This window comes from Pituophis catenifer, unplaced genomic scaffold (assembly GCF_029215685.1).
Source record: "Pituophis catenifer annectens isolate HBS135680 unplaced genomic scaffold, rPitCat1.0.hap2 SCAF_3, whole genome shotgun sequence".
NCBI classification, from domain to species: domain Eukaryota; kingdom Metazoa; phylum Chordata; class Lepidosauria; order Squamata; family Colubridae; genus Pituophis; species Pituophis catenifer.
The window spans coordinates 85,973,957-86,000,611 of NW_027256883.1; the positions used below are offsets into that span (position 1 = coordinate 85,973,957).

A 26,655-nucleotide genomic window follows, 5' to 3' on the forward strand; every position below is an offset into this window, starting at 1 on the left:
AACAGCAGGGTCTTGAGGGCACAGCGAAATACACGGAGGTTGGAGATCTTGCGCAATTCCGGGGGCAGTTCATTCCACAAGGCAGGTACAATTAATGAACACCAATGACCTCAAAATTTTTGTATTAAATCTTCACAAGAGGAAAACCATGTTGGCATTTCCCAAATTCTCAAATGGTTGCAATCCCTCAACAAGAGTTTGTTTGTCATTTAAATGTACTCATAAACTCAGAGCTGTCATTGAATGCTCAGATAACTTCTGTGGCACATGCACTAATTATGCCTTTTCCTGAACAGAGCCAACCAAGCTACTGTTGTGCAAGTATTGCCAGTCTTATGTTTCATTTTTGTAATGTACTGTTCATAGGACTACCCTTGCCCTGGATGTTACAGCTAGGCATAAAATAGCAGCCATATTGCTGAGTAGAATGCCTGTTCATATAACATGTTAAATTTCTGTAAAAGCAATTGCACTAGCTGCCAGTTAGCATCAAACCATATTGTAGTTATGACATATAAAGCATTAAGTAATTTGGGATCAGGATGCTTGATAGAATGCTTGCAATATTAAGATTTACTCAGTCCCTATGGTAATTGGAAGATATTATATTGTAAGTTCCCACTACCACAGAGTATCATTATATAATAATTCATGGACATACATGCTTGCTCTCTACAATCTGTACCACTCTTTTTCTTGAAATTAACGAGGTCCTTACTTTTGGCATTTTGTAGATGTTTGATGAAGATCTTCACTTCACACATTTTCTCTGTATGAATATAGTATGAAAAGATTTTTTTGACATGAAATAATAGTTTTTTTCTCATCATATTCAATATCTTTTGAGAAAAATCATCCATTGTTCATTATTTCTTAAATGCTTTAAAAGTATTGCATATTGCATACTATTTTTCATTAATGAATGTTATGATTTTTCTAAAATCAATAGCATTAGCATTTTCTCACAACATCCCATTTATCAGTTAATGACCTTGAATTAAACTTTGAACCATTAAACTACAAAAAAGCTTTATTCTTCATTCCTATCTTTGTCCTACTTAATTTATTTTATCTGTTCATTTCACATTTACCCATGGAACTGAGTCCCACTTTATGTCAGTGAACTGCTCTTTAACTAATATTACTTTATGTCAAGTTAAAATTTATTTATGATTCAATACCAAATACATGAAAAAGGCCAACAATACCATAAATACCGTAAAAGAAGAAAAATATTGACAGAAAATCCTGAAAGTATTACAAGAAAATACAGTTAACAATAGCATGGGGGAGAAACTAGATGACTTCTATCAGCTATAGCAATTGACAGCAATTTTACAATCTTCTTAGACGTTTCTGAAGAATGGTCACCCTAAAGAAGAGCAACGGCATTATAGCATGTTTTTAGTGATCTGGTGTAACTCGTTGTGTGTGTCAGCAAATGGAGAAAGAGAAAAAAAGAAGAAGCTCAATTCTAGCCTTGAAGGACAGGTGTACTGTCCCAAGGGCTGATGCATTGACCTGGCTGCTAGCCAGAATTGTTGTGGGGCAGACATAGACAGCATTGCCATTGGCCAGGCCTTGCATATAGGTGTGGGGATCTAGATCCCTGGGATGAAGATCTCCTTAGTTGCTAGACAACATGATACTAGTTTAACCTAAAATTGGAGAGCAAGCAAGAGTGGGAAAAAAATGAGAGGAGAAATGAAGAGACAAAATGACAACTACAAAGACTATTGTAGAAGGGAATGGCTGGAGAAGCCAGAAAGAAAATCTAGAAGAAATGTTGATGTGTGTGGAGCAGTTGTCAATTTGTGGTTGTAGAAAGAGAGCAGAAAACAGATGACTTTCCTGGGGGAATAGAAGCAAAATCCCAGAGAGATGGCATATGGGTAGGAGGGAGATGGCTGGCTATGGACAGAGTGTCAGACTCTTTGGCGAAGCCCTCGTCTCTAGGGAAAGAATAAGAAAAAGATGCCCAAGAGAAGTTCATCTCCTAACAGAGGAGATGCAGATGATGATCAGCTGAAGAGATCCAAAGAAAGAATATTAACAGCATTTAGCACACTCGTTCATAAATCCAGCACATTCCTTCCTTTAATTCTCTTGTGGTGATTCCAGAAATGGGCAATGCAGACAAATTGAAGGAAGAAGAAGTGAAGCATTTAGGAGAAGATTTAGAAGGAAGTAATCTTTAGAAAAGAGTTGAGAAGAAATCTAAAACTAGGTAAAAACCAGGATCTTGTTGTAAATATCTATTGTAAATAGTTTTGTTGCATATAGTCAAAAAGCATAAAAGCCTCTACTGCCTTGGTTATCTTGTGTCAATTGTCATCCTTGTACTCTTGAATACACATTCAGTTCTAAAAGAATCCAGTCACACAATGACAGCCCTCTTTGTTACAACAGAATTAAAGTTGTTAACAATTGTAAATATTAAGTTCAATTGTCACTGGGTAAAACAGACATTGTAACAGCACATGTGAAACAGATTCTTTCTCCCTGCCTGAACAGAAAAAAAATAACAGCTTTCATAAGGGAGACTTTTAAATACCAGTGGTTTCTCTAATAGGTAACATCTCAATTCATGCCATGACAAATTGTCTCCTTTGAGGGGCATATATAATATTGAAAAAAATATCTAGAACAGTCCAGGGAGGGGAATCAATCGTACTATAAAAGGGGTGGGAAATAGTAGCTCTTTTATTTTGCATATCTAAATCCTAAATCATTTGGTTCAGTTAAATTAAAATTTTATCACGACTCAACTCTAATAATGCTGAGAAGGAAAGACCAACACAAACAAAAGTATCATTAATTTCTCTTTTAGGATAGAATAGAACCTGTCTAATAAGGTGAGATGAATGAAGGAAAGTCCCCATTTAACTTGCTTTAGCCAAAATTTGAGACAATTGCATCTTAAACAAGCCCCAAGAAAAATGCAGTCTTCTTTCAGTTGCATTCAAGTGTTAAAGATTGAATAATGGACTCATTAATATTAACTTTTTCAAAAACTAAGCAGCGCTGATCTAGCTTATCCATATATTGCTAAAACTTTCATGTCTGTAACCTTTATCTGGAGAAAATTGTACATCATAGGGCAAAATCTTTTCAGTCAAGGTACCTCAAATGGGCTAACTTACAGAATGCATTCAAAATTGAGGAATTATGTCTCCCATGGAATTGCTTTTTAAATTTTTTAAAAATAAAATTTGGCAAATTTTATAAAACACTCTATGACACAAAAGTTGACAAAAAGTATTTTATGGCGTAATGCAAAATGCCATGAAAGATTTCCTGTGCTCAACTCCTGATGCTTGACTGTACTATACAGATCAACATAGGCTACTTTCAGAACAGATACATCTCTGAATATCTTCCTGAATTTCTAAGAACTTTTCAAGTACATTAGTTCTGCCATTGTGGAAAGTATTGAGGAATCCGGAAAGAAAATCTCATAGATTAGAAAACAGTCATAGATTATTGTCTAGTTTTTAATAAACACTCCTGACTTTTAATCATTTTCTTTCTAAATAAAACTAGTGGTTTATCCATCTATAAGTAAAACATTCTTAGATTTATAACTATAAGTAGAATGAGTTTATGCATCGTACTAAGACCCGGTTTGCTTGAATTTCAGTTGTCTGAGTTTGTGCAACATACTAAGCCAAAACTAGGCAAATCACACTTTAGCTAAGCGATATAAACCAGCCAGTGAGTGGGCCCACTAAAGCAGTGGAACTCTATTCAAGTAATTTAACATTAAAAGAATTTAAATATGGCTGGGATGTCTAAATGGTTTAATGTATAAGAATCAGAATTACAGATTTGAAATTCTGTATTTATTTCCTGTTCCCTTTTTACATTATATTTCAAAACATGCTTGTAGATGAGCCAGAATACCAACTCCACATAGCAACTTCTAATTATTCTAATAAGTAGTAAAAGATAGATCCTACAATATTTCTAAGTCTTTGTAACAGGAAGTTCATGTCCTTGGATGGAAGCTGTGAGTCAGTGAGATCCGTAAATATGCTGTAAATATGCTGTAAATTTAGCTACTTTGATCAAAGCTTAGGGGATTCAGCAAAGTTGCCTATCTGATCACATTTAGATTTTATGCAAGTAGTCTTTATATATATATATTTTAAATTAGCAAAAATACTCTTTCCATTTATTGTTTTTTTTAATATTTTTTTTTCAAATTTGCAACTTTGTGTTACTGTTTTTAGTTTAACTCGCAGATGCATAGAGCTGACTGAATACATTAATAGATGTAGGTACAGTAACTGCCCTTTTACTTCCTTTAAATTTCATTCCCCCCCCCCCAGATAGTTACAAGCATTTTGCTAAGCATTCTGCTATGGTTGTGTTTTCATAGTCTACTCATTCTCTTTTCACAGCAGTGTGTATTTTTCTCCAATCCTTTTAATATGCTTTAATTGGCAGTCTATTTGAACATCTTTTCTTTTAACATATAATTTCATGTCTAGATAATAATGGCTGTTCTGAAATTTAACATCTGTGCTAAATATATTGTTTCCTGACCTAGACAAACTTATCTGCTTCCCTTACAGCTTGGTCTGTGAGCAAGTGCTTTTGGTTGAGTTCATTCCTCCACTAATTTTAGAGGCAATCACAGCAATATTACTGAAAGAGGAAGGCAGCACCATCATGGCTATTTTTTATGAGGCCAATGTAACTATCTGTAGAAGAGCTGAATAGCAGAAACATCTTTAATCTCCTCAATTAAAAACTGTTAGCTGTTTTGCTCATAAATTTAGCCTGGCATGAGGGAAGTGTTTTTTGTGAGAGCTTGATCTTTCTCACATCTTGAAGCAAATTCAGTAGAACTGTAGAAGACTGAGAAGACCTTATTCTATTTTAGAGCAGGTCTTCATCTGCTGACATGATAATCTTCATTCCGAGTAGAATCTACATTGAAGGCCTAAATGAGAAAGAATGAAATATATATCTTCAGAATAATAATACTTCTCTTTTCATAGATGCCATACAGGTAGTCCTCGACTTACAACAGTTCGTTTAGTGACCACTCAAAGTTACAATGGCACTGAAAAAAGTGACATGACCATTTTTCATACTTATGATCGTTGCAGCATCCCCATAGTCACATGATTTACATTCGGATGCTTGACAATTGACTCATATTTATGACAATTGCAATGTCCCAGAGTCATGTGTTCCCCTTTTGTGACCTTCTGACAAGCAAAGACAAAGGGGAAACCAGATTCACTTGACACTATGTTACTAATTTAACAACTGCAGTAATTCACTTAACAAATGTGGCAAGAAAAGTCAAGAAATCAAAAAAGGCAAGAAAAAGGCAAGAAAACAAATGGGCAAAACTCACTTAACAAATTTCTTACTTAGCAACTTAAATTTTGGGTTCAATTATAATTGTAAATTGAGGACTACCTGTAGTCTAATAATTAAGGATTACAATCTGAATTACTGCTGTGTATTAGAATTTTTATATATCCTTACAGTTGTTACATGTATATGTTTATTTACTCAAGTAAAGTCTGAAATCTGATAAATGAGGCAACATAAATTTTTGTATTGTATCAATATTTGAGCAGTTTTGATTTCTTTGAAATGATAAAATAAAGATAGACTTTAAAACAAAGACATTAAAACAAACAAATAATCAAGAATGTTTTTGAGAGCCAATGTGTTGTAGTGCAATTTGGGTGTAGATTGCTAGACTAGGAGCAGAGAAATCTAGTTCTCCCTAAGAAAACAGCCAGTTTGGTGATTTGGACAAGTCATTCCCTCTTAGCTCTCTCAGATTCTGACAAACTGGTTGAAAAACAAAGAGCCTTGTTACTTCATACATTGAAAAACTTTGTTGTGAGAACCAAACAAACATAGTGCAAAAATAGATCCTCAATTGTGGGAGAAACTCAAGTCTAAGAAAAACAACATAAAGAATGTTTATTTATGAATTTGTATTTTTCATTCCATAGTTGAGATTAATTTGAGAATAAAGGTAACGATGATTGCAAATGAATCTGCAAAATGATGTTATTGAAAGAAAAAACTAGATTTATTCAGCCAATAAGACCATTTTTGAAAAAAAAATGTGTTGCATTTTGGAATTTTAAAAGTTTAATATTTATTTAAATTTTTAATCTTTTTCTAGGGTGAGTTGCTAAATCCTTGTCGCTGTGATGGCTCTGTAAGATATACACATCAACTCTGCCTACTGAAGTGGATCAGTGAAAGAGGATCATGGACTTGTGAACTCTGCTGTTACAGATACCATGTTATAGCAATTAAAATGAAAAGGCCTTGCCAGGTAATATAAAATAATTTCCACTATCAATATATCACATGAACATAACACATTTCTTTTAACCATTTCTTCTCATGCTAAAATTTAGGGAAAAGTCCATCCTCTCAATCTGCAATAATCTTTTTAAAAATGCATAAGGGTACCAGCACAAAATGTCCTCCTAATGCAAATAACAGAAGGTTTTTCCCCTTTTAAGAAAAGAGACTTTATCTCCCTAATATGCTAGATGCCTTGTAAAGTAGGTCAGCTGGACATATTCTCTTTTTGTTGTAGTAGCTGAGAAAATTCCTCAGCGACAATTAAAGTACAAGCTTTACATTTATATTACCTTTCTACTTTGCTAAAGTGGTAAACTTTTGTATGGTCTGCCCTGGGTGTCTGATTGATCCAGAAGGCTTCCTGAGGGTGCTTGAGGATTTCCCTGTAATCTGGTGGGCAATCCTAGTTGCTTTCTAGAATAAAGAAGTGACAAGAATGCTGCCAATATGAAAAGTCCATTGATTTATCTCTGAGAAATGAAAAGAATGAAGAGATCTTTAGAATAAAAATACTGGGAAATAAACAGTGAATATGATAGGAGCCTATGTTTGGGCCTACCTTGAGACAATGCAATAGTATGCTGTTAATTGTGTCATAGAATGGTATGCAGCTGTCTTGTTTTGAATAACTTAGTTCGTATTGGGGATGAGTCGTTGGGACAATACTCTTGCTGTTCACTGTGACGTGTCTACCTATATTATTATTATTATTATTATTATTATTATTATTATTATTATTATTATTATTATTATTATTAGTCACTCAAGCCAGATATTTACAATGGCATTTTTATACATCTATCAAGTTCTTCCTAAGGACCTGGGATAGACAGATGTTCTTGTTTGATGATGTTATTGGCATCATTGCAGGATGTTAGCTGTTTCAAGTAAAAATGCTATTTGGCCTTGACTGATGGTGATTTTGTCAATGTTGATGGTGTTCAAATGATGCTCCATATGATTTAGGATTGCACCCAAGGCACCTATTAGTATTGGTTCCGCTCTAAAGATTCTGCCAAAATCAAAACTAAGTCATCTATAGTAGCTCTTAACTTTTATGATTCTTTCTTAATTGTTATACCTGCAATCTTTTCATATTGTATTATATCTCTATTTAGTATTTCAAGAACTAAAGAGAAGAGATAGTGGGCAATCTTCTCTTGTTCCCTTTTGTATTTCACATGGTTTAGTTAAAACTGTGTTCATGATTTTTGTGCTGTCTGTGAGGTGTTAATCAATAGAAAGAAGTTGTTTCTCAAACTAGAAAGATAATCATGATAGTCTATTATACATTACTACCTCAAATCATGCTAGAAATGGTGTGGAAATCCTGACTTGGTGTCTTGAGATATAGGTCTAAATCAGGGGTGGGTTCTAAATTTTTTTACTACCGATTCTGTGGGCGTGGCTTATTTTGTGGGTGTGGCTTGGAGGTCATGTGACTAGGTGGGCGTGGCTAGCTGGTCAGAGTCATTTCTGGAAGGTCCTCGCACTTACGACCAGTCCTCGCACTTATGACCAGACTCAGTTGTTTGCTTTTAACACTGATCAGCTGTAGGACGGCCCTTTGAAGCCCCGCGGCAAGAGTTTAAATAGTTTTTTTCCCTCTAGTCATCAGCTGGACTCAGGAGGTAGCAATAGATTGGGGGTGGGACCAAATAAAAGGTAAGAATAAAGTGGGGGGGTGGGAGGGCATGGGGGGGAGAACCGGTTCGGTGACGTCATATCGTCACTGCTACTGGCTCGGCCGAACCGGACTGAACCAGGAGGAACCCACCACTGGTCTAAATGAGCCAAAACAAATTTAATCTGAATCTAATACAGAAATAGCCAGGCTTCTGGTGATTGCTCTGGACAAAGTTACTTGTCCTTTGAAGGAACAGTTCTGAATTTTGGATGTCTTTCTAGACTTATGACTTCTACTGGAAATGGAAGCCATGACCAGAGTGGCATTTGCCCAATTGTGCTGATTGCAGCCCTATCTGCCAACAGTGACTCATGCCAGTGGTGAAATCCAATTTTTTTTACTACCAGTTCTGTGGGTGTGGCTTGGTGGGCATGGTGTGGCTTGGTGGGCATGGCAGGGGAAGGATACTGCAAAATACTCCTGGGGGAAGGGTATTGCAAAATCTCCATTCCCACTCCACTCGAGGGGAAGGATACTGCAAAATCCCCATTCCCTCACCACTCCTGGGGGAAGGATATTGCAAAATCTCCATTCCCACCCCACTCTGGGGCCCGCCAGAGGTGGTATTTGCCGGTTCTCTGAATTACTCAAAATTTCTGCTACTGGTTCTCCAGAACCTGTCAGAACCTGCTGGATTTCACCCCGACTCATGCCCTCATCACTATATGAATAGGCTTTGTAATGTACTCTGCATCCCATTGCCTCTTACAAGGTCCCAGAAGTTTTAGTGGACACAAATGTTAGTGTTGAGAGCCAATTCTCCAGTGAGTGAATCCAATTCAAAATGCTGTTTTAGGCTTATAAAGACTTATATATTTAAGTTCAAGGATATTTTATGGACTGTCTGCCCAGCCTGGACACAAGCAGGAAGTGGATGCTTTAGGGCAGTGGTCACCAACTGATGGTCCGCAGAAAAATTATTTGCATTTTTTATATTCCACTAAATCAGGGGTCCTCAAACTATGGCCTCCTGGGACATGCAATGAACACTTGTGTTTCTACAAAGAGTCTCCTCCTTCAGGGTCTTTTTGTGTGGGTCGGAGGGGGGGAGAAATTCCAACTTGGGGTCTACTTCGGCTTCTTGGTCCAGGGCTTTGGGTAAAGGCTGGAGGGAAGTGCCGCTGGTGGCAAAGAGCTGGAGGGCCTTGTTCCAGTGGGACTGCATCATGGCCTGGAACTGGCTGACCATCTCAGCCCACTGAGCCTCCAAGCACCTGTACCTGGTCTTGCACTCCCGCAGGTCTTACCTCTGCTTGGAAAGCCTATGCTCGGAGTCCTCAGTGAGGTGCTTCTACTGAGCCTCCTTCTTGGTCAGATCCAATTTGAACTGAGCTGTTTTGCCAACTCTTCCTTGTGGTGGCTGCTTAGTTCCAACAACTGCTTCCTGTTGGGGCCCTAAGGAGCCCGGGCAGGTACGCAAGGAGTGGTGGGAGGGGAGGGAAAAGTAGAAGCTGACGAGGCACCCCTCGATGTGAGTGACATTGAGTTGGCTATGCCAACCCAGTCATATGACCACCTAGCCACACCCACCCACCCAGTCATTAGGTAGATCATATTAGTGGTCTGTGGGATTTAAAATTATGAATTTGGTGGTCTGTGAGGTCCGAAAGGTTGGTGACCCCTGCTTTAGGGTCCTGTCCCCATGAGAACACAAAGGGACAAAGAGCCTAAGGCAATCCTTCTGATTCATAGCTGCCTGGTTATACAACACCCTATATTAGAGATACACTAGGAGCCCAACTTATTTGCATTCCATAGAGCAATGAAAATAGCTTTATTCCAGCAGGCATTTGACAATTGATTTTTAGTAGTGTTATGCTACATGGTGTTTGAACTTCTGGGTTTTTTTAATGTGGATATCAGATTTATATATCTTTTCCTTTTAATCTTGTTATGAAGCTTTTAGAATCTTGAGAGCTGGGTGTTGCTTAAATTCATATAAATATGAATAAGTTCCTGGAAATGAGATAGCATTGGAAGCAAAAATCTCCACTAATGGACTAATAGCCTGCCCTCCATTCATTCCCTGTTAGGTAGCGAGGTGAACACAGGTTTCCACAGAGCTGGGCAGCAGGTGAACAAATCTTTGTTGGATTTGTTAGAATAACCACCCAGACTCTAGCTCATGATAAACTAATGAAGGATTATGCCAAGGATTAAAAACAAAAGCAGCTTAACATGGACTACTTATTCTGAAGTATGAAACTCACAGAACACAGAGGGCATGTACAGTTGTATCATACAATAACTACATGCAATATTCAGCAGGACAAGGGAGTAATGAAATTATTCCAATGTTTATTTGGCTACACAGGAAAAACAATTGTCTTTTCTTACTATCTATCAATCAGGAAGAAACTTTCTCAATCTTCTAAAAGCTAGAAGATGTATTTTATCATTTTACTTACTAAGCTTATACTGTATATGTCTCTTTGGTTATAACTGAGTCTGGTTGCTTATCCGAACCCCCTTGGATTCCACACAACTGTTTTCTATCACTTTTTTTCAACAACAACCATCACTACTCATAATGGATTCTGAATAGAAAAGAGCTGGCAAAATGACAAGATGGTCAGTCTTTTTTATCTCAGGTCAGATTTGCCTGGAATGTCTGAGATGTTTATTCTGATGGATTGCTGAATTGATTAACGATTTTTCCATATTTGTTACCTACACATATCTATATTTCTAACAGCAATCTCCCTTCCCCAGTTCACCACTTTGTCTTTTTCTCCTGGAATTGTCTTCTGAGCCTTGCGGTTCTTAGTTTCTGTGTGACTTCTCTTCTTTTCCCTTTGTTCCTTTTCCTTTTACCTCTCTAGCCATCTCCAACTCACTATTATAGCATACTAAAAATCTGCAATCCCTTCTCTAACCAACATCCCTCCATCTCTGCGAGTTCTTAACTTGGATGGAATGTGTAGTTGAAAAAGGAGTGAGGGGGGAATGTTGGCAGTACTACTGCAGCTTCCCAGGGAGGAAGCAGAATATTCCAGAGGGGCTCCAAAGACTAATGACTGAATAATCCTGAACTGCATGGGACGGGGGAAGAAAATGGTTCAGGATAGCCAATTACAATGACTTATTACTATTTCTTACTACTAAGGTAGTTCACTTTAATAAAACTTTAATGGTAAAGGAAAATTTAATTAAACTGTGCTATTAGCTTTTCTTCAAGTCTTAATTAAGCACTATATTAATTAAGCAAATACATTAATATGCTCCTCATTGTCAATTAATTAAAATAATTTTATCAGTCTTCTTTAGCTATCATAAGTATCAGAAAAGAGGTACAGACTTCTCTACCTCTTTTCTCCCAGTTAATGGTCATCTATATTTTTGCAACCCTAAGATGCATCACGATACCTACCCTAGGATAATAGAATAGAATAAAATTATACAATAAAATAAAATTATATCTCACAAACTCTAGTTTTAAATTGTGTAGCATCATTCTTTATATTGAACCTGAACATTCTATTACATCTATGAGAGTAACAGTTGCCCAGAATTCTATAAGTCTGACTATTCTTCATTACTTAGTTAAATCTGTAGGATTAATGGAGCTCAGCTGATTGAATAGGATAGGGGATAAGAATTTCTTATTCCTAGGTTTTCTCATTTCTGTGCATGGTGCAAGCAAATTATTTTTGGCTTTGCTCCTCTTGAATACACAATGAAGTTGGCCTATAATATTTGTAAAATATATATTCTGAACATCCAAAATCTCTTATCGTTTATTTTTTTGACATTGTAATTCCCTTAAAAAAGGATGCATAAAATGTGCTCTCCATATTTTAGCCATTAAATTTGTCGGGGTGAATTTAGCTGATATAAGAAGTTTTCTTGTCTAAGCTAAGCCTACCCGCATATCTTATGCTGTGGTCATTTCTGCCATGTTTTCAATACTATTACTGTTACAGTAATAGGACAAATGTTAATTATTAATTTGTTTAGTAGCATTATATTTTGTTTTTCTGTTGACTCTTACAGAAAAGCTCACAACAATTAGAAAATGCAGTGGTACACATATATCACATATAAATATACATACACCCCAGCCAGGGGTGGGTTCTAAATTTTTTTACTACTGGTTCTGTGGGCGTGGCTTGATGGTCATGTGACAGTGGGCATGGCTTGATAGTCATGTGACTGGGTGGGCATGGCCAACTCAATGTCACTCACGTCAAGGGGTGCCTCATCTGGCCCCTCCCCTCCCAGCCATTCCTTGTCACACCCAGCCTCAGTGTAGCTATAGTTCTGTAAAAATGTTGTTCACCTTTTTTCAATTTTATTATCTACATACTATAGATGTACTTTCACGGACCACTGAAACAGTGGTGGGTTTCAAAATTTTTTACTACCAGTTCTGGGGTGTGGCTTGGTGGGCATGGTGTGGCTTGGTGGGCATGACAGGGGAAGGGTGCTGCAAAATCCCCATTTCCTCCCCACTCCAGGGGAAAGTTACTTCAAAATCCACATTCCCACCCCACCCCACCCCAACCTGCTCTGGGAAGGAATCAAACTCCCCCCTCTTCATTTCCCCCAAATAAAATATTACTCATAAGAAAAGTCTCCCAGAAAAGCAAGGAAAAATCAAGCTGCTAACAAAAAACCTGCCTGATACTCATTCCACATTCCTGCCAGCTGCATAAAGGAAACTTTGTAAGAAGAAAACAGCTACCTGTGCTTAGAGATAATAGAAGGTGGAAGCTGGAAGTTCGGCTCCATTTACAAGCAGGCAGAAACCTCATTCAAGACAGGATATTTCACAATCGAAATCGCCCAAACCTTTTTAGAAACACAAAGCCCATGTTGCACAAACCTCAAAACTTCAAAAACATAGAACCATATAAGAATCCCTCCTCTTATCCAATTTGTTGTTCAGCTAACCCAGAAATGAACTGCTGAATGTCACTTCGCTTCTGCAAGGTTCTGCAGCTGCTTCTTGGCTTGTCAATTTAAAGCGACAGTATCTTGTTTTTTTCCCCTCTTCTTTGTCAAGTGAGCCCTGATTTTCTCCTCCTAGCTGATCAGCTGGGAGACTGGGAGGCAGCAAATAGATTGGGGGCAGGGCCAGGCAGAGGTGGTATTTACCGGTTCTCCGAACTACTCAAAATTTCCACTACTAGTTCGCAAGAACCAGCAACCCACCACTGACCCCACCCCCAAAACAGAGCATCAGCATTAAAATAGATATAAGATACTGTTTTCATCTATTTGAATTGTTTCTCTCATACTTCTTTATTCTCATAAATTTCTGTCTACAGGACAGTTGTATTGGCACCTGCAGTTGGACCTTTACTTAAAATAAATCCACTTATTTCAATGGAATTAGTTCATGCACAGATTGTTTCAACTCAATCTAATATGACAGGTAGACTATAATGTATAGATAAGATAGGAAGGAACACTGATTCTCAGCTACTGAATAACTGCACTAATTTATAGCCTATAAATTTCAGCTAGTTAGCTGCTAATCAAATAAGAAAGACATCTTAAACACAGAGTGAAGCATGGACTGTACTTCATTTTTATATTTGTTATTTTTTTCAACCCAATGGAATATTGAATAGGAATTATGTAAAGAGGCTTGGGGTCTCAGGACTCTATTAACATGATAACTCTGAAAACAAAACAGAATGGGACCAGATTTGATTTGGGACAAATCAACAGTAGAAAGATCTAGTCTGAAAACGGACTGGATCTGATTTCAATACAACATGCCCAGAAAAAAAAAATCCCTTCTTCACTCTAAGTCCCTCCCTCCTCTCTCCTGGTCATGTGGCCTAATGTGGAACTGCTATTAAGGGATTGGAAAGAATTCCAAAAGCCACACTATGCATGTTCTCTTTAATTTATCAGTGATCATAAATTCCTTGTATAATACAATATTTAAATGCAATCACTTAAAATATAAAACTATTGACAGTCACAGAAAATTTACAGCAGAAAGCAAAATAATGGTAATAATCTAGGCTACAAACATTATTTAAAAGCCACATCTTAACTGCTCACAAAAATGCCAGCAGTGAGATAGTCATACAGGCTCCCCCACAGTAAATGTTCTACAATTTAGGAACCACTTAAAGTTCTTTATTAAAATCCTGCTGTGAAATCTTTATTTCTTCATCAAATTGCAGATGCAAAGCTTCCACTTCCTACTGAGCTACTTTGATCTCAGAATGTTGTTAATTACTCCAGCTTTCCCATAGCTGGTACTCTCGGGTATTTTGGACTATTTAGTTAATCCCAAACTATAATGGCTGGGGATTATAATTACTGTAGTCCAAAACATCTAGTTGAGGAACCAGTTATTTATTCCATGTTGCTTTATTCATTACTATATAACTTTCTGTTTAAATAAACAGTGATTTATTCTTTAAAATTGGGGCAGGGTGTGTTCCAAGGGAGAAATTCTAGGATCAACATAATAGAACCAAAAAAAAAAAAAGAGTTAATTAGAATGCACTTGCATTGCTAAATGATTATGACACAAGTCAGTGCTGACTCTTAGAAATCATACAGAGAAGCCTTCTCCAGGTTGACCCTGGCCCTTCAGATCTTTCAAAAGTATATCCATTGCTACTGCAATTGAGTCCATCCACTTTACTGCTAATCATTTTCTTTTTCTTTCTACCTTTCCCAGCATTTTAAACTTCTGAAGAGTTCTGGATCTTTGTATAATGGGTCCAAAATGTACTAAACTATCAGACTAGTATCCTCAATTTAGCACTGGTAATTCATGATTATTCCTCTAGTTTTAAAACCACAGATTCATTTTGTTCTTGTCCAACCTTTCTCAATATATATTCAGTATATATATTGAATGAATAAGGGAAGAGTATACAACCTTCTCTCATTCTTTTGCTGACTTAGAACCAGTCTGTGTTATCATTTTTCCTTCTTGACTATGGTTTCCTTTCCTGTGTACAGTATAAGGTTTTCATGAGGACAATGAGAAATTCTGGGATCCCATTTCCCCCAAGTATATTCACAGCTTTTCATGGCGGATACAATCAAAGTCCTTTCTATAACCGATGAGGCATATATTGACTTTCTAAATTATCTTGTGTGCATTAACAACAATGCCTTTTGTTTTTTTGGCCATTTGTAAAACCAGCTTGAACATCTGGCATCTCTCCCTTGTCATGTAAGGCCCTAATCTGCATTGGATGATCCTAAACATCATTTTGTTAGCATGTGAAATTAAGAGCATTGTATAATAGTATAACCAATTCCTGTAATTATCCAACTTGGTAATGACTTGAGTGTTAAAATAAATGCTGAACATGTTCTAGTATGGTGTCAATTAAAACAGCTACTGACCAAAATAGTATGCTGTTGTGGTAGCAATGCTCTGGAATAGTCTTTCTTTAGTGGTTTCAGTTGTCGTAGCCATATTGTCCTTTAAACTAGCCTTGAAGACCTGGTTCTTTTCCCAGACTCTGGGTTAAGAAGCATTTGCCTTTGGAGGGGGGGGGTCAACTTAATTAATACGTTGGGTATGTTAGTCCCTGGGTTATCATTTTCCTCCTCCTCCCCCCTCCTTTTTTTCCTCTCAGGTGTTGGTTTAAACTTGTAAATTTGTTACCCAAAGTTATTTATGAATTGGATGGCCTATAAACTACATAAATGTATCTTCCAATTTTAGTATGCTGGGTAAAGAGCCACTTTGGTCTAATGGTTAGTGAGAAGCTGTACCACCTTAGCCATGAAAGCTGGTGACTTTGGGCCAATCATTGTGTCTCAGCCCAACCTTCCTCATGGTGTTGTTGTTGTGGGAAAATAGGAGAGGAAGGTGTATTGGATATTATTTTTCAACTTGAGTTATTCCACTCATAAAGGCAGAATACAAACTAACAAACAAATATTTTTTTAAAAAAGTACACTAGGTTAATTCCAGTTTGTTAGTCTGTAATACAACTCAGTTAGCATGTAATGTCATATTGCAGGATTAAGTGTAGTGTATCATTTTTCATCTATATGGCTAGACTACTAAGTCTTTGCAATATCATAATGGCACCATCATCCTTTTCATCACATCATTCTATTTTAATTAAGCTATTTGAATTCAGAGATTCTTGCTGTAGCATCATGGATTTGAAACTGTAATATTCTTCAAGTAAGGTTTTATAATTTGAGGAATATATGAATCACAGTTTAAAGTAAAATGTCAATATTGATGAAAATGTTTGTTTATTTATCAAGAGTTAGAATATGAAATGTTGGAAATGCTATTTCATCCATGATACTATTTTGCACAATTCTGCTAACAATTTCTAGAAATTCAAATTCTGCTTTAGCTCTCTGGAATGCTCTTATGCTTTTTCATTTGACATTCATATGCTGGATATAAACTCTGAACTATTCAGTTCAATAGCCAAGATATACTGATAATCAGCAAAACACAACAAATACCTAGGTTACTTCTGGAGTTAAATGCTTGCATTTAAAATTAGTTTTCTTCCTTTTTGGCTGGATCTTCAAGCAGTGTGATGAGCAATCTTACTGTTTGTTTGTTTGTTTGTTTGTTTGTTTGTTTTGGATCCATTATATAAAGACCCAGAACTCTTCAAGAGTCTAAAATTTTGGGAAAGGTAGAAAGAAAAAGAAAATGATTAGCAGCAAAGTGGATGGACTCAATTACAGCAGCAATGAAAATACTTTCGAAATATCTGAAGGGCCCTGGGGACAGATCATCCTGGAGAAAGCTTCTCTGTGTGATTTCTAAGAGTCAGCACTGACTTGTGTCATCATTTATCAATGCAAATGCATTCTAATTAACTGTTTGTTTGTTTGTTTGTTTGTTTAGTCTATTTATTTATTAATAAAATGTATTGCCCGTCCATCTTACCATAGGGTAACTCTTATTACCACAATCAACCATCTCCATTGTCCTGAACCCCCACTTGGGCACCAAATCTACTGGCACAGTCACATCTTTAGGCCCTTATGAAAAGATAGAAGGGTTGGGGAATAAACATTGGGAGGCAAGATGTTCCAGAGGGCAGGATATGGTTGAATAAAAGAATAATTCTCATATAAGAGGCAGTTCTGCTTTGAAGAATGGGGTAAACTTTGGTTTGTCCCTTTGTGGTAAGATTATACATGCTAAGATAATACGTCACTGAAGAAAAATTATTTACAATGGTCATGAGTAAAAATTCTCCAAATTTTATTTGAATGGCACTTTATACAGTATTTAATCACAATGAATTTGTATATACAAGCATGCTTAAAAAACTAATGTATAACTATAAATAATATATATTCAATTATGCAGACGTTATTCTCTGCGCTAGGGTTATGTTCCCTGAAAACTGCTCAAAAAGTATATTCATATAAATTGAGACACTGAAATGGGGATTGTAGGGTATTGTAATAAATGTTCTCATAAATTTTTAGAGCTTTATTCTTAAGCACTACATCATTCAAACACATTCCTTCTTTGTTTTCTGTTCTACGTACAGTGAAAGCATTTTCTGCATGTATCTTTACAATTGGATTTCTAATGTGTACAATTATCCTGACAAACAGGAAACATGACACACTTTATTAGTATTCTTCATTGTGTTGCAAACAGTACTAAATTCAGTTAAAATTTTGTTCTAGGACCCAGTTTTGACAAGGACCATGTTTTTACCAAACATTGAAAAGTAATGTCCAAATAGTGATTTGTGACATTTCTAAACTGTTAAAGTTATTCAATGTAAAATGGAGTTTCTTTCTCCAGAATGAATATGAAAAAATGCTATGAACAAATATAATAGAACTTTGTGAATATTGTCATGATGAGTTTAAATAGACCTAGAATTTTTTGATTAATATTTTATTCATATTGCTTTTTCTTCCTTTTAGTGGCAGAGCATTACTGTAACTCTGGTTGAGAAGGTACAGATGATTGCTGTAATTTTGGGATCATTATTCTTAGTAGCAAGTGTAACTTGGCTTCTGTGGTCAGCCTTCAGTCCCTATGCGGTATGGCAAAGAAAAGACCTCCTTTTTCAAATCTGCTATGGAATGTATGGTTTTATGGATCTAGTATGCATAGGTAAGTTTAAAAAAATAATACAATCATTCATTTTGCTAAATGTGGTATGATATCATTTGAGACTATGTTTTTGTATATCTGATTTACATACATGGTAGTTTCCAGAAAAAATAAAATGTATGTGAATATTGTCACTTTTAGATATAACAAGAATTTCAATTTTAAAGATGCAATAATTCAGATAAACAATATTAAAAAGTTGCCTGATAATTATGCTTACCCACAATACCTATAGAATGATCCATAATACTCTCAAGTTAAATGAAATTACAGCAGCCTTCAAGAATATCAGGGGCAACCAATCAGAGGATCATGAGTCACATACTTCTAGAATCACCTGAAATTGAATTTCTGAAATTTGTTAGCAAATTTTGAAAATTTCAAAAGAGCCAAAAGGTTTAGGGGTTAAGGCACCAGGCTAGAAACCAGGGACTAGTAAATTAGGCATGAAAATTAGCTGGGTGACTTTGGGCCAGTCATTCTCTCTTAGCCCAACTCACCTCACAGGAAAGTTGTGGGGAAAATAGGAACAAAAAGGAATATTCGATATATTCACTGCCTTGATATATTTACAAAAATAATAAAGATGAAATAAAAAAAACTCTTAAAAATCACTAAAAAACCCAGTAATATTATTTACAGTGTGAATTCACAAAAATTACATATTAATATACTTACAAATAGGAAAGGGCCCAAAACTATAAAAGAAGAAAGACTGGATCAAAATTTGACTTCACCTTTATAGTCATGTCACTATATTACTACCTTATTTATTCTTTTGACAAAAAACTCCAACTATTATATTATTAAAAATACTCTAATTCTTGTATATAAATACTATATGTGTATATATTCAACTATTCTTAGTTGAATGCATACATATATAGTATTTGTATACAAATATTGGCACAAACCCACCACATTTAACAATTTATAACTGTATTTATTTCTTTGAGGCATTCCATCTAATACTCAGATAGGTACTCAAATGCCTTTGGACCAGTGAACAACCTTCACATATTTCTGAATGATATTCATTAGTTCCATTCATTACAAATGGCTAATCTGGAGACTAAGCTATATATTGCATAGATAACTATTTCATTGCTACTGGTTTTTGAGAACTTAAGTTTTCAATACAATTGATTTTTCAAGAAACACTTTTAAAAATTAGATTTTGACATACTATTTTAGGTGGTTCTGTTATTCTTCCTTGTGGTTAATCTTCTGAACGGTATGCTTAGGAACAGCTAAAGGCCATGGAGTCCCACAGATTCATCCGTCTATCATATTATTTAACAACTATTTGAAATTATTGGTGAAAACATAAATGGATATTTACTTTTTTCTAATAAGTGACTTTTGGCATTGCTTTTTCTGTTGGATTTTAAACAGTTAGAAGTCCTAAATAAATATGTAGAATCAGTACTGAACAAAGTAGTTGAGTAGGTTATGAGTAGAATAGTTATTATATGATTTTGTATTCAATTTGCTTTGAATAAGATTGACTTTAACTAGAATTTTAAATGAGAAACAAGATGTTGCATATACTAGATAGATCTTTGACCAGAGATCTTGATCAGGATTGCAATTTAGAAAAAAGAATAAACCATTTCTGGGTGCCCTGGTGGTGAACTGGAAATTTGTTTGTATGTTTGTTGCTGCCTTTCCAAGAAACATTAAATTGAGCTACAATCACACATGACTCAATCACATTCAAATTAGATTATTAATGTTCTACATCATCATGCCTTTTAAATGTCTATAAAAATTGAGCCTTTTCAAAAAGTGGTTGTGAGCAAACTAACTAGGCCCAGCAAAAAAAAAAAGTATAACGTGTATTGATTTCTAGTATGATTTCAGTCCCAGTTCTCATTTTGCATTTGAATAGAGGCTAATATTGATATGTCCCCATTTTTATGTACTACCCTCTCTCACCACCCTCCCTGCTCATGAGATGGTATTATTCTTTCCAACTCACAAGATCCTTGGGTTTCTATAACAGAAATGATGCTGGTATTGAGAAGGAGAATGGAAGCATAATTTTCCTTTTCCTTGTAGTAATTTTGAGTGAGTCCGTGGAGAGTATATCACTCATCCCTACCCACAAGCAGTTCTCCTCAGGAAAGCTGTTCTCTAGCATTAGCAGCAGAAAATGATGCTTCTACTTTCACAGGGCAATTGATCAACATGATCAATGCCTGATGGGAAACAGAAAAGCAATTTTCTATTACTAAGAGCAAAGGGAAAATAATAGTAAGTTCCCTACCAGTTATTTGACTAGAGAGAAAAGCTGCTAGACACTCCCACAGTTTTGCAAGCTGCATCTTTTGCAGTTAAAGGCTTGTCTAGGAGACAAGTTGTTCCCCCCACCTGTACTTTATAGGCTTCTGTAAGGATGAATCCACCCAATGAAGTGAAGTAATGCTACGTGAGATACTAGTAAGTGATTATCTAAGTTCTTCTAGTAATGGAAATTCCATAACATTTCTGGTACCATTATTTTTTGCCTGAAAATAATGAAAATATTGTAAATACTATTGTGCCTTTATTTTCATTGATGCGGATGTTCCTATTTATTTAGTTTTTTTAAAAAATGATGGTTGTCTCTTTATGTAGAAGTTTAACTTGCTTGGGAGAAAATTTCTAATGTGATCACTCCTAAAGAGTTATGGTCTAGTTTGTAGCCTTCGGACTCCCATATTTGGATTTTAAAAAATCTAGATGAAAGCTATATTACAGCAAAGAGATAAAAAAAAACCCTATGTATGTAATGGTATAAACTTGTGGTCTGGATTCTGAAGCCCAGGCATGCCTTAAGCTTACTAAAATCATTTTCTACTGCTGCCAGCTTTGCAACCTTGAACTAAATTTCCAAAGAAAGGACAGACCCACAGTGTCTAAGAGATCACTACCTCCTTAAAGTTGGGAGCAGAAAAATTAAATACCAGATTTCTGGGAAGAGTACGTTGTCTACCCAGATGTTACTCTGAGTAGGCTGTTCTTCTATAATTCTATAATTGCTTTATAATCTCAACTCAACTGAAGCAGCACTGACTGGATTTGAGCTGAGTGGGAGTTTCTGGGATAAAGGGCTCATAAAGTACTGACATAATGTTTCTAGATGTCTAACTGAAACTGTGTTATTTCTTGAGATGCATTTTTACTTTGATCATCCAGATAACTTGATATTTGCCAGAACATTGGCACAATCATTGCCTAATGCTCTGTTTTACAAACAAAACAATATTCCTTAAACTCTGGATCAGATCTTGACTAAGAATTTCTTTACTATCTTTGCTGTAAATATTGACTGCTGCTTTTTCATCCCAGATTTTCTAGGTTAATGCTTCTTGCACTGTTACAGCAGAGCAAATACAACTACTGACTTGGAAAGATAAAGAAAGATCACTAGATGGCAGTGAAGAAACACAGAAAGTCTAACCCTTAGTTGCCATCTTACGCTGTTTTAATTTACCATTCTGAAATAGTAGCATCAAAAGAGGGCAGGGTTTTTTTTAGCCATTAAAGCTAAAGTTAAATAGCAGGATAAAGTTCTAAGGATCTGAGTGTCTCTTTGCCATAGTTACCAATGCTATGAAAAGTTAATTGAACCAGCTTGGGGCTTAACTATTTTCATCACCTAAGCATCCAATATGCAAATTCTGAATAAATCTATCTGGAAAATATGATGGGGATACTGAAATATTTCCAGCAACACTTGACCAGCATACTTTCTATGCTGAGAGCAAGAAATTTCACAAACAGAAACCAGTAGACTTTATTGTTACTGGATAACTTATTACAGGAGAGAGATACAGATGAGTACAGTGTTCAAGTCTGTCACACCTTATACAAACATCTTTGCAAAGGTAATGTAAATATTTTGTAAGGATTCTTGAAAATGTGAAAAGCTGTATTAGACACTTTTGCATAATAGGTGTAGGGCAGAGATCTGTTGCTATATACACCAGTAATCATTGACTGGTAGCTCATGACTACCATGGTATACTAGGAGCCATGGTGGTGCAGTGGTTATAATGCAGTATTGCAGACTAAGTGTGACCATAGCCAGGAGTTTGATCCTGACAGGGTTCAAGGTTGATTCAGCCTTCCATTTAGGTCAGTAAAATGAGAGCCCAGATTGCTGGGGGAAATCTGTGCAGTTGATTTGGATTCTGAGGGCTGGTTGTAGGTTAATGTGTCTGTTGATGGAATTGCTTGTGGAATGCCAGGCTTCGATGAACTCACGAGCATGGCGGGTGGTAGTGTGGTTGATGATTTTTGTGTTGCTCCAATCAAGTTGGTGTTGTTTGGTGTCAGTGTGGGTAGAGAATAAGCATTTGGGATCATGGCGTTGACTGCCAGCCAGTGTTCATGGATCCTGGTTTTTAATTGATGTGATGTTTGGTTGCTCAATATCTTTCTCTGTAATAACTATCCAAAAAATGTCATATTCTGACACACAGCACTCAAACTGCACCACTCCACACAGCCAACCATCATGCAAAAATGAACCCTACGGTACACAAAAGGGGTGTCGGAAATGACAGCCAGAATCCTCCAACCCCTAGTAATAACAATAGCCCACAAACCCACAGCCACACCGCATCAGGAATTATCTAGCACCAAAGAGAAAATACAGAAGGATGAAAGAAACAATGTAATCTACAAAATTAACTGTAACCATTGCAGCCAATTGTACATGGGACATATATCACATCAATTAAAAACCAGGATCCACGAACACTGGCTGGCAGTCAAATGCCACGATCTTAAATCCTTAATCTCTACCCACATGACACCAAATAGCACCAATCCAATTGGAGCAACACAAAAATCATTGGTCACGCTACCACCTGTTATGCTCATGATTAGATTATTATCTGAAAATATTATTATAATTTAATATAAGTTAAAACTGAAAAGGAAAATCTATGAGGAATGGATGGATAAGTTGGATATGTTTCATTTCAAGAAGAGAAGACTATGGGAAACTCTAACTGTTTTCATTATAATGTACATTATATATTATACTAGCAATCCACAATCAATTCCATCAACAGACATATTGCCCTACATCCAGCCTACGAACCTCTCAGAATCCAAATCAATCCCACAGCCAACCAGAAACAGCACTGACCCTCAACCAACCCATGCAACCCCCCCAGCAGTTCACCTCCCAATGATCCTGACCTGATGTAATCTCCTTATCACATGGCCCACCACAAGACTCACATATGACTCACACCTGACCCATCACAGGAGCCTTACTTGACACCCACCCACCCCCAAAGCCCTTATAAACAGAAGAAAATTGACACTCTGCTGAAGATGTTACCTAGCCTGGTAACAAAATGTTTGGAAACCAAACCATAAGCTCAGAGAATGAACCTTCACCCTCATCCTACATCCAAGCTACAGATATTCACCACTATTGAAAAACCACATATTTTGTCATATAAATTCAGGTTCAGTAGTTCAGCCTATGAATAGGTCCTGAAAACCACCATCTTGCACTTTGAAAATTTCTATTATTTTCTGGAACCTTCACTTGTGTTTGAGATAATTTACATTTACAATAACAAAAATCATTAACAAGTCAAATTGTGAGAATATGTTAAACCAGGCCAGTTTCCATTTTATCTTGTACTCTATCCAAAATTGCTGATCGCTAAATCCAACTAAGTATAACCCATAGAATTATAAAATCAAATCAATTTACATCATGATCATCTGACTACTAAACATTTTGGATTCTACAAGACTTTGTACCTCCAGTGACCTTTGGTGGCCTCAAATTAGAAATTATCAAATGTATCACAATCTCTAATGTAGGTGGGTGAACTGCTGGCCTGGTTAGCATACATGTCTTCTTATACATGTCCTCAAGCACAGATAGTCAATTGTTTTGGACTTTATTTTCAAGTATAAGTCAAAATACAGTTTTATTCATAGTTGAATGTGGCCAGTCTCCTTCTAATCCTTGCCCACAGCTCATGAAGTAAGGACATAAAATGCGAACTGCGAAAAATCTGGATGACAGCTTGATAGCAACAAAGAGAGGGGTTTTTTTTGTGTATTTCCTTCCTACCAGCTAGTAGTTATTTGAATTTTGCATAGTTATGAAATTGCACAATTATTCCTGAAGTATCTTTGTCCCTTTATGGTCTCCCAGAATACAACCATAAACAAAAGCTATTAATTTATTGCAAATTTCAGACATAACATATTCAAGATAATATTTAGAATACCCAAGTTGTCTACCTTGTATAACTGTAGTTAGGCAGAATGTCAATGCCACTTTGGAGCAATATATGTACTTAGATTAGTTTTCAGTAAACCTGTTGCCATATAACAGCAAGCTTCTATACAGCAATACTCCAGGTTTTCATTTGTGTTTTTTCCCCAATAGAATCATTCTTTCCTCAGTTATTACAGTGGATTAGATGCACTGGATAGAACAAGGATGGCCAACAAGACTGCAATGTCTATACAGGCCAGAAGAAACAAAATGGAACTTTTTTTCATAGCTGGTAACAAGTCTGATTTTCCATGAATCATCTACTGTTTTATGCTCAGACTAGAAATCTAAGCCTACACTTCATAGCAGCCTTCAAGATAACTGCTCAAATTAATCTTACAGCATACCAGCTACATTCATACAACTACACATCTGTTCTTGATATTCCTTCCCAGTCTGGTCATGTCAGCCTCTTTCATCCTCTAACAATGCTGATTAAAGGACAAGAAGATTATGTAGTAGTACAGATTTTTAATTTTCATTTCCATTATTGATGTGTGCAGTATCTGGGAAGTGATTAGAAGGTTTCTCTTTTGGAGTGCTTTAAATGTGCATTCTCTCAGCTTGACAAACCATTTTCCTCTAAACTAAAATAAACCAATTTTCACACAACTGGAGAAGATATATATTGGGAAGGGAAATAACTTCTCCTTTGAAGAGAAGCACAACTAGGTGAGAATTAGGATTCTAGCAAGTATAAACTAAGGAATTTAGTTCTATCTCTGAGGTCTTGGTGGAGTCACTTTCAACAACCTCTGACTCTGCTTACATTAACTCAGATTCTGAAAGAAAGACAGAGGCATAAAATCTATAATAATGTTTGCAACTCTAGTTTGAGTAGCAGAGAACAGAAAAACAGAAATACCATATTCTGGGGAAAATGTCTTGAGATTACTATTTTACTCTGAAGTAGGCTGCTTTTTCAAGTAGTTCAGTGACTAAAATTCATTTCAAACAGAACCAGTTTTGTTTGGTTGGAGACTAGAAGCTTCTGGTCCTAGGTCCTTTTAAACATTGGAACAACACTGTACAGCTGTATTTTGACTCCTTTTTTTTCCAAATGACCCTTTCTTGGACAATGCAAGTAATTCTGTATTTGCTGACCTTGTGATGTCTCTTGCTCCCAAACTGTCTGAACCTTGCTGTATACATAATGAAACTTCCTGACCATTCTACTGCCTACTGTTTGTTTGCTTCGTGTAGTTGTTTGATGCTGTTTTTTGCTCTAATTTCTGGATAGATGGAGAGGGAGAGAATTTCTTTCCCTCTCCATCTATCATCTCTCCCATCTCTCTCTCTGTTTATCTCTCTCTCTCTTCTCTTCTCTTCTCTCTCTCTCTCTTCTATCTATCATCTTTCATCTATCATCTCTCTCTCCCCATCCATCATCTATCTATCAATCTATCATCTATCTATTTATCTATCTATCTTGTATAAATGGTACTTATTAAAATTAATAATAGATCCCAGTTTAGCCTAACTTCTAAATGTTTAAATAAAACCATTATCTTTCTTCTCTTTATCAATAATACATCTTGTAAGCTATCAAAAAAAGATATATCTGGATATAAACGTTTATACAATGGATATGTGGGAATCAGTTATCCATAACTCAAGTCTTTGTACTTAGATTCAAGCCAGCATTTCAATTTTAATTGTATTTCTTTACAAAATGTACATTTGACGTACAGAACTAAGGGCTTCAATAATTTTTTCCTTTAATTTCAGGACTTATTGTACATGAAGGTGCATCAGTTTGCAGAGTATTTAAGCGTTGGAGGGCTGTCAATTTGCACTGGGATGTACAAAATTATGACAAAGCAACAGACATAGAAGAGAGCACTCGAGGAGAATCCTCCACAGCTAGGACTTTGTGGCTACCACTAAATGCATTGAGAAACAGAAATTTAGTTCATTCAACACAGTTAACTTCACCAAGATTTCAATGTGGCTATGTTTTATTACAACTCTTCAGTCGAATGAGACCTCCAGAGGATTCATCAGATGACAACAGTTCTGGGGAGGTTGTTATGAGAGTGACTTCAGTGTAAAAGTTATGATCATTATGCTTCACAAACAAAGACATTTTGCCCAGAACTTGTGAAATATCCTGGAATGTAATGCAATGAATGGTGAAACCATAGCACATAAAAATATATAAACTTTTTTAGTTTATGCTTTTATATGATCAGTTGAATTGCAAATACATTCTCCCAAGAAAGTATTTCTTTCTTTTTATACCATGATTTATTACTT

The 26,655-nt window shown here is 36.1% G+C and overlaps 1 protein-coding gene across 1 annotated transcript in view; it reads left to right on the forward strand.

Annotated features, from left to right (window-relative positions):
• Positions 1-26,450, forward strand: part of MARCHF11 (membrane associated ring-CH-type finger 11) — a 30,038-nt gene extending 3,588 nt beyond the window's left edge. The window contains exons 2-4 of the mRNA XM_070942585.1: positions 6,164-6,319; positions 17,903-18,095; positions 26,128-26,450. Of these exons, the coding sequence (XP_070798686.1) occupies positions 6,164-6,319; positions 17,903-18,095; positions 26,128-26,450 (672 nt within the window). The remainder of the gene's footprint in view (positions 1-6,163; positions 6,320-17,902; positions 18,096-26,127) is intronic.
• Positions 26,451-26,655: the final 205 nt, after the last annotated feature.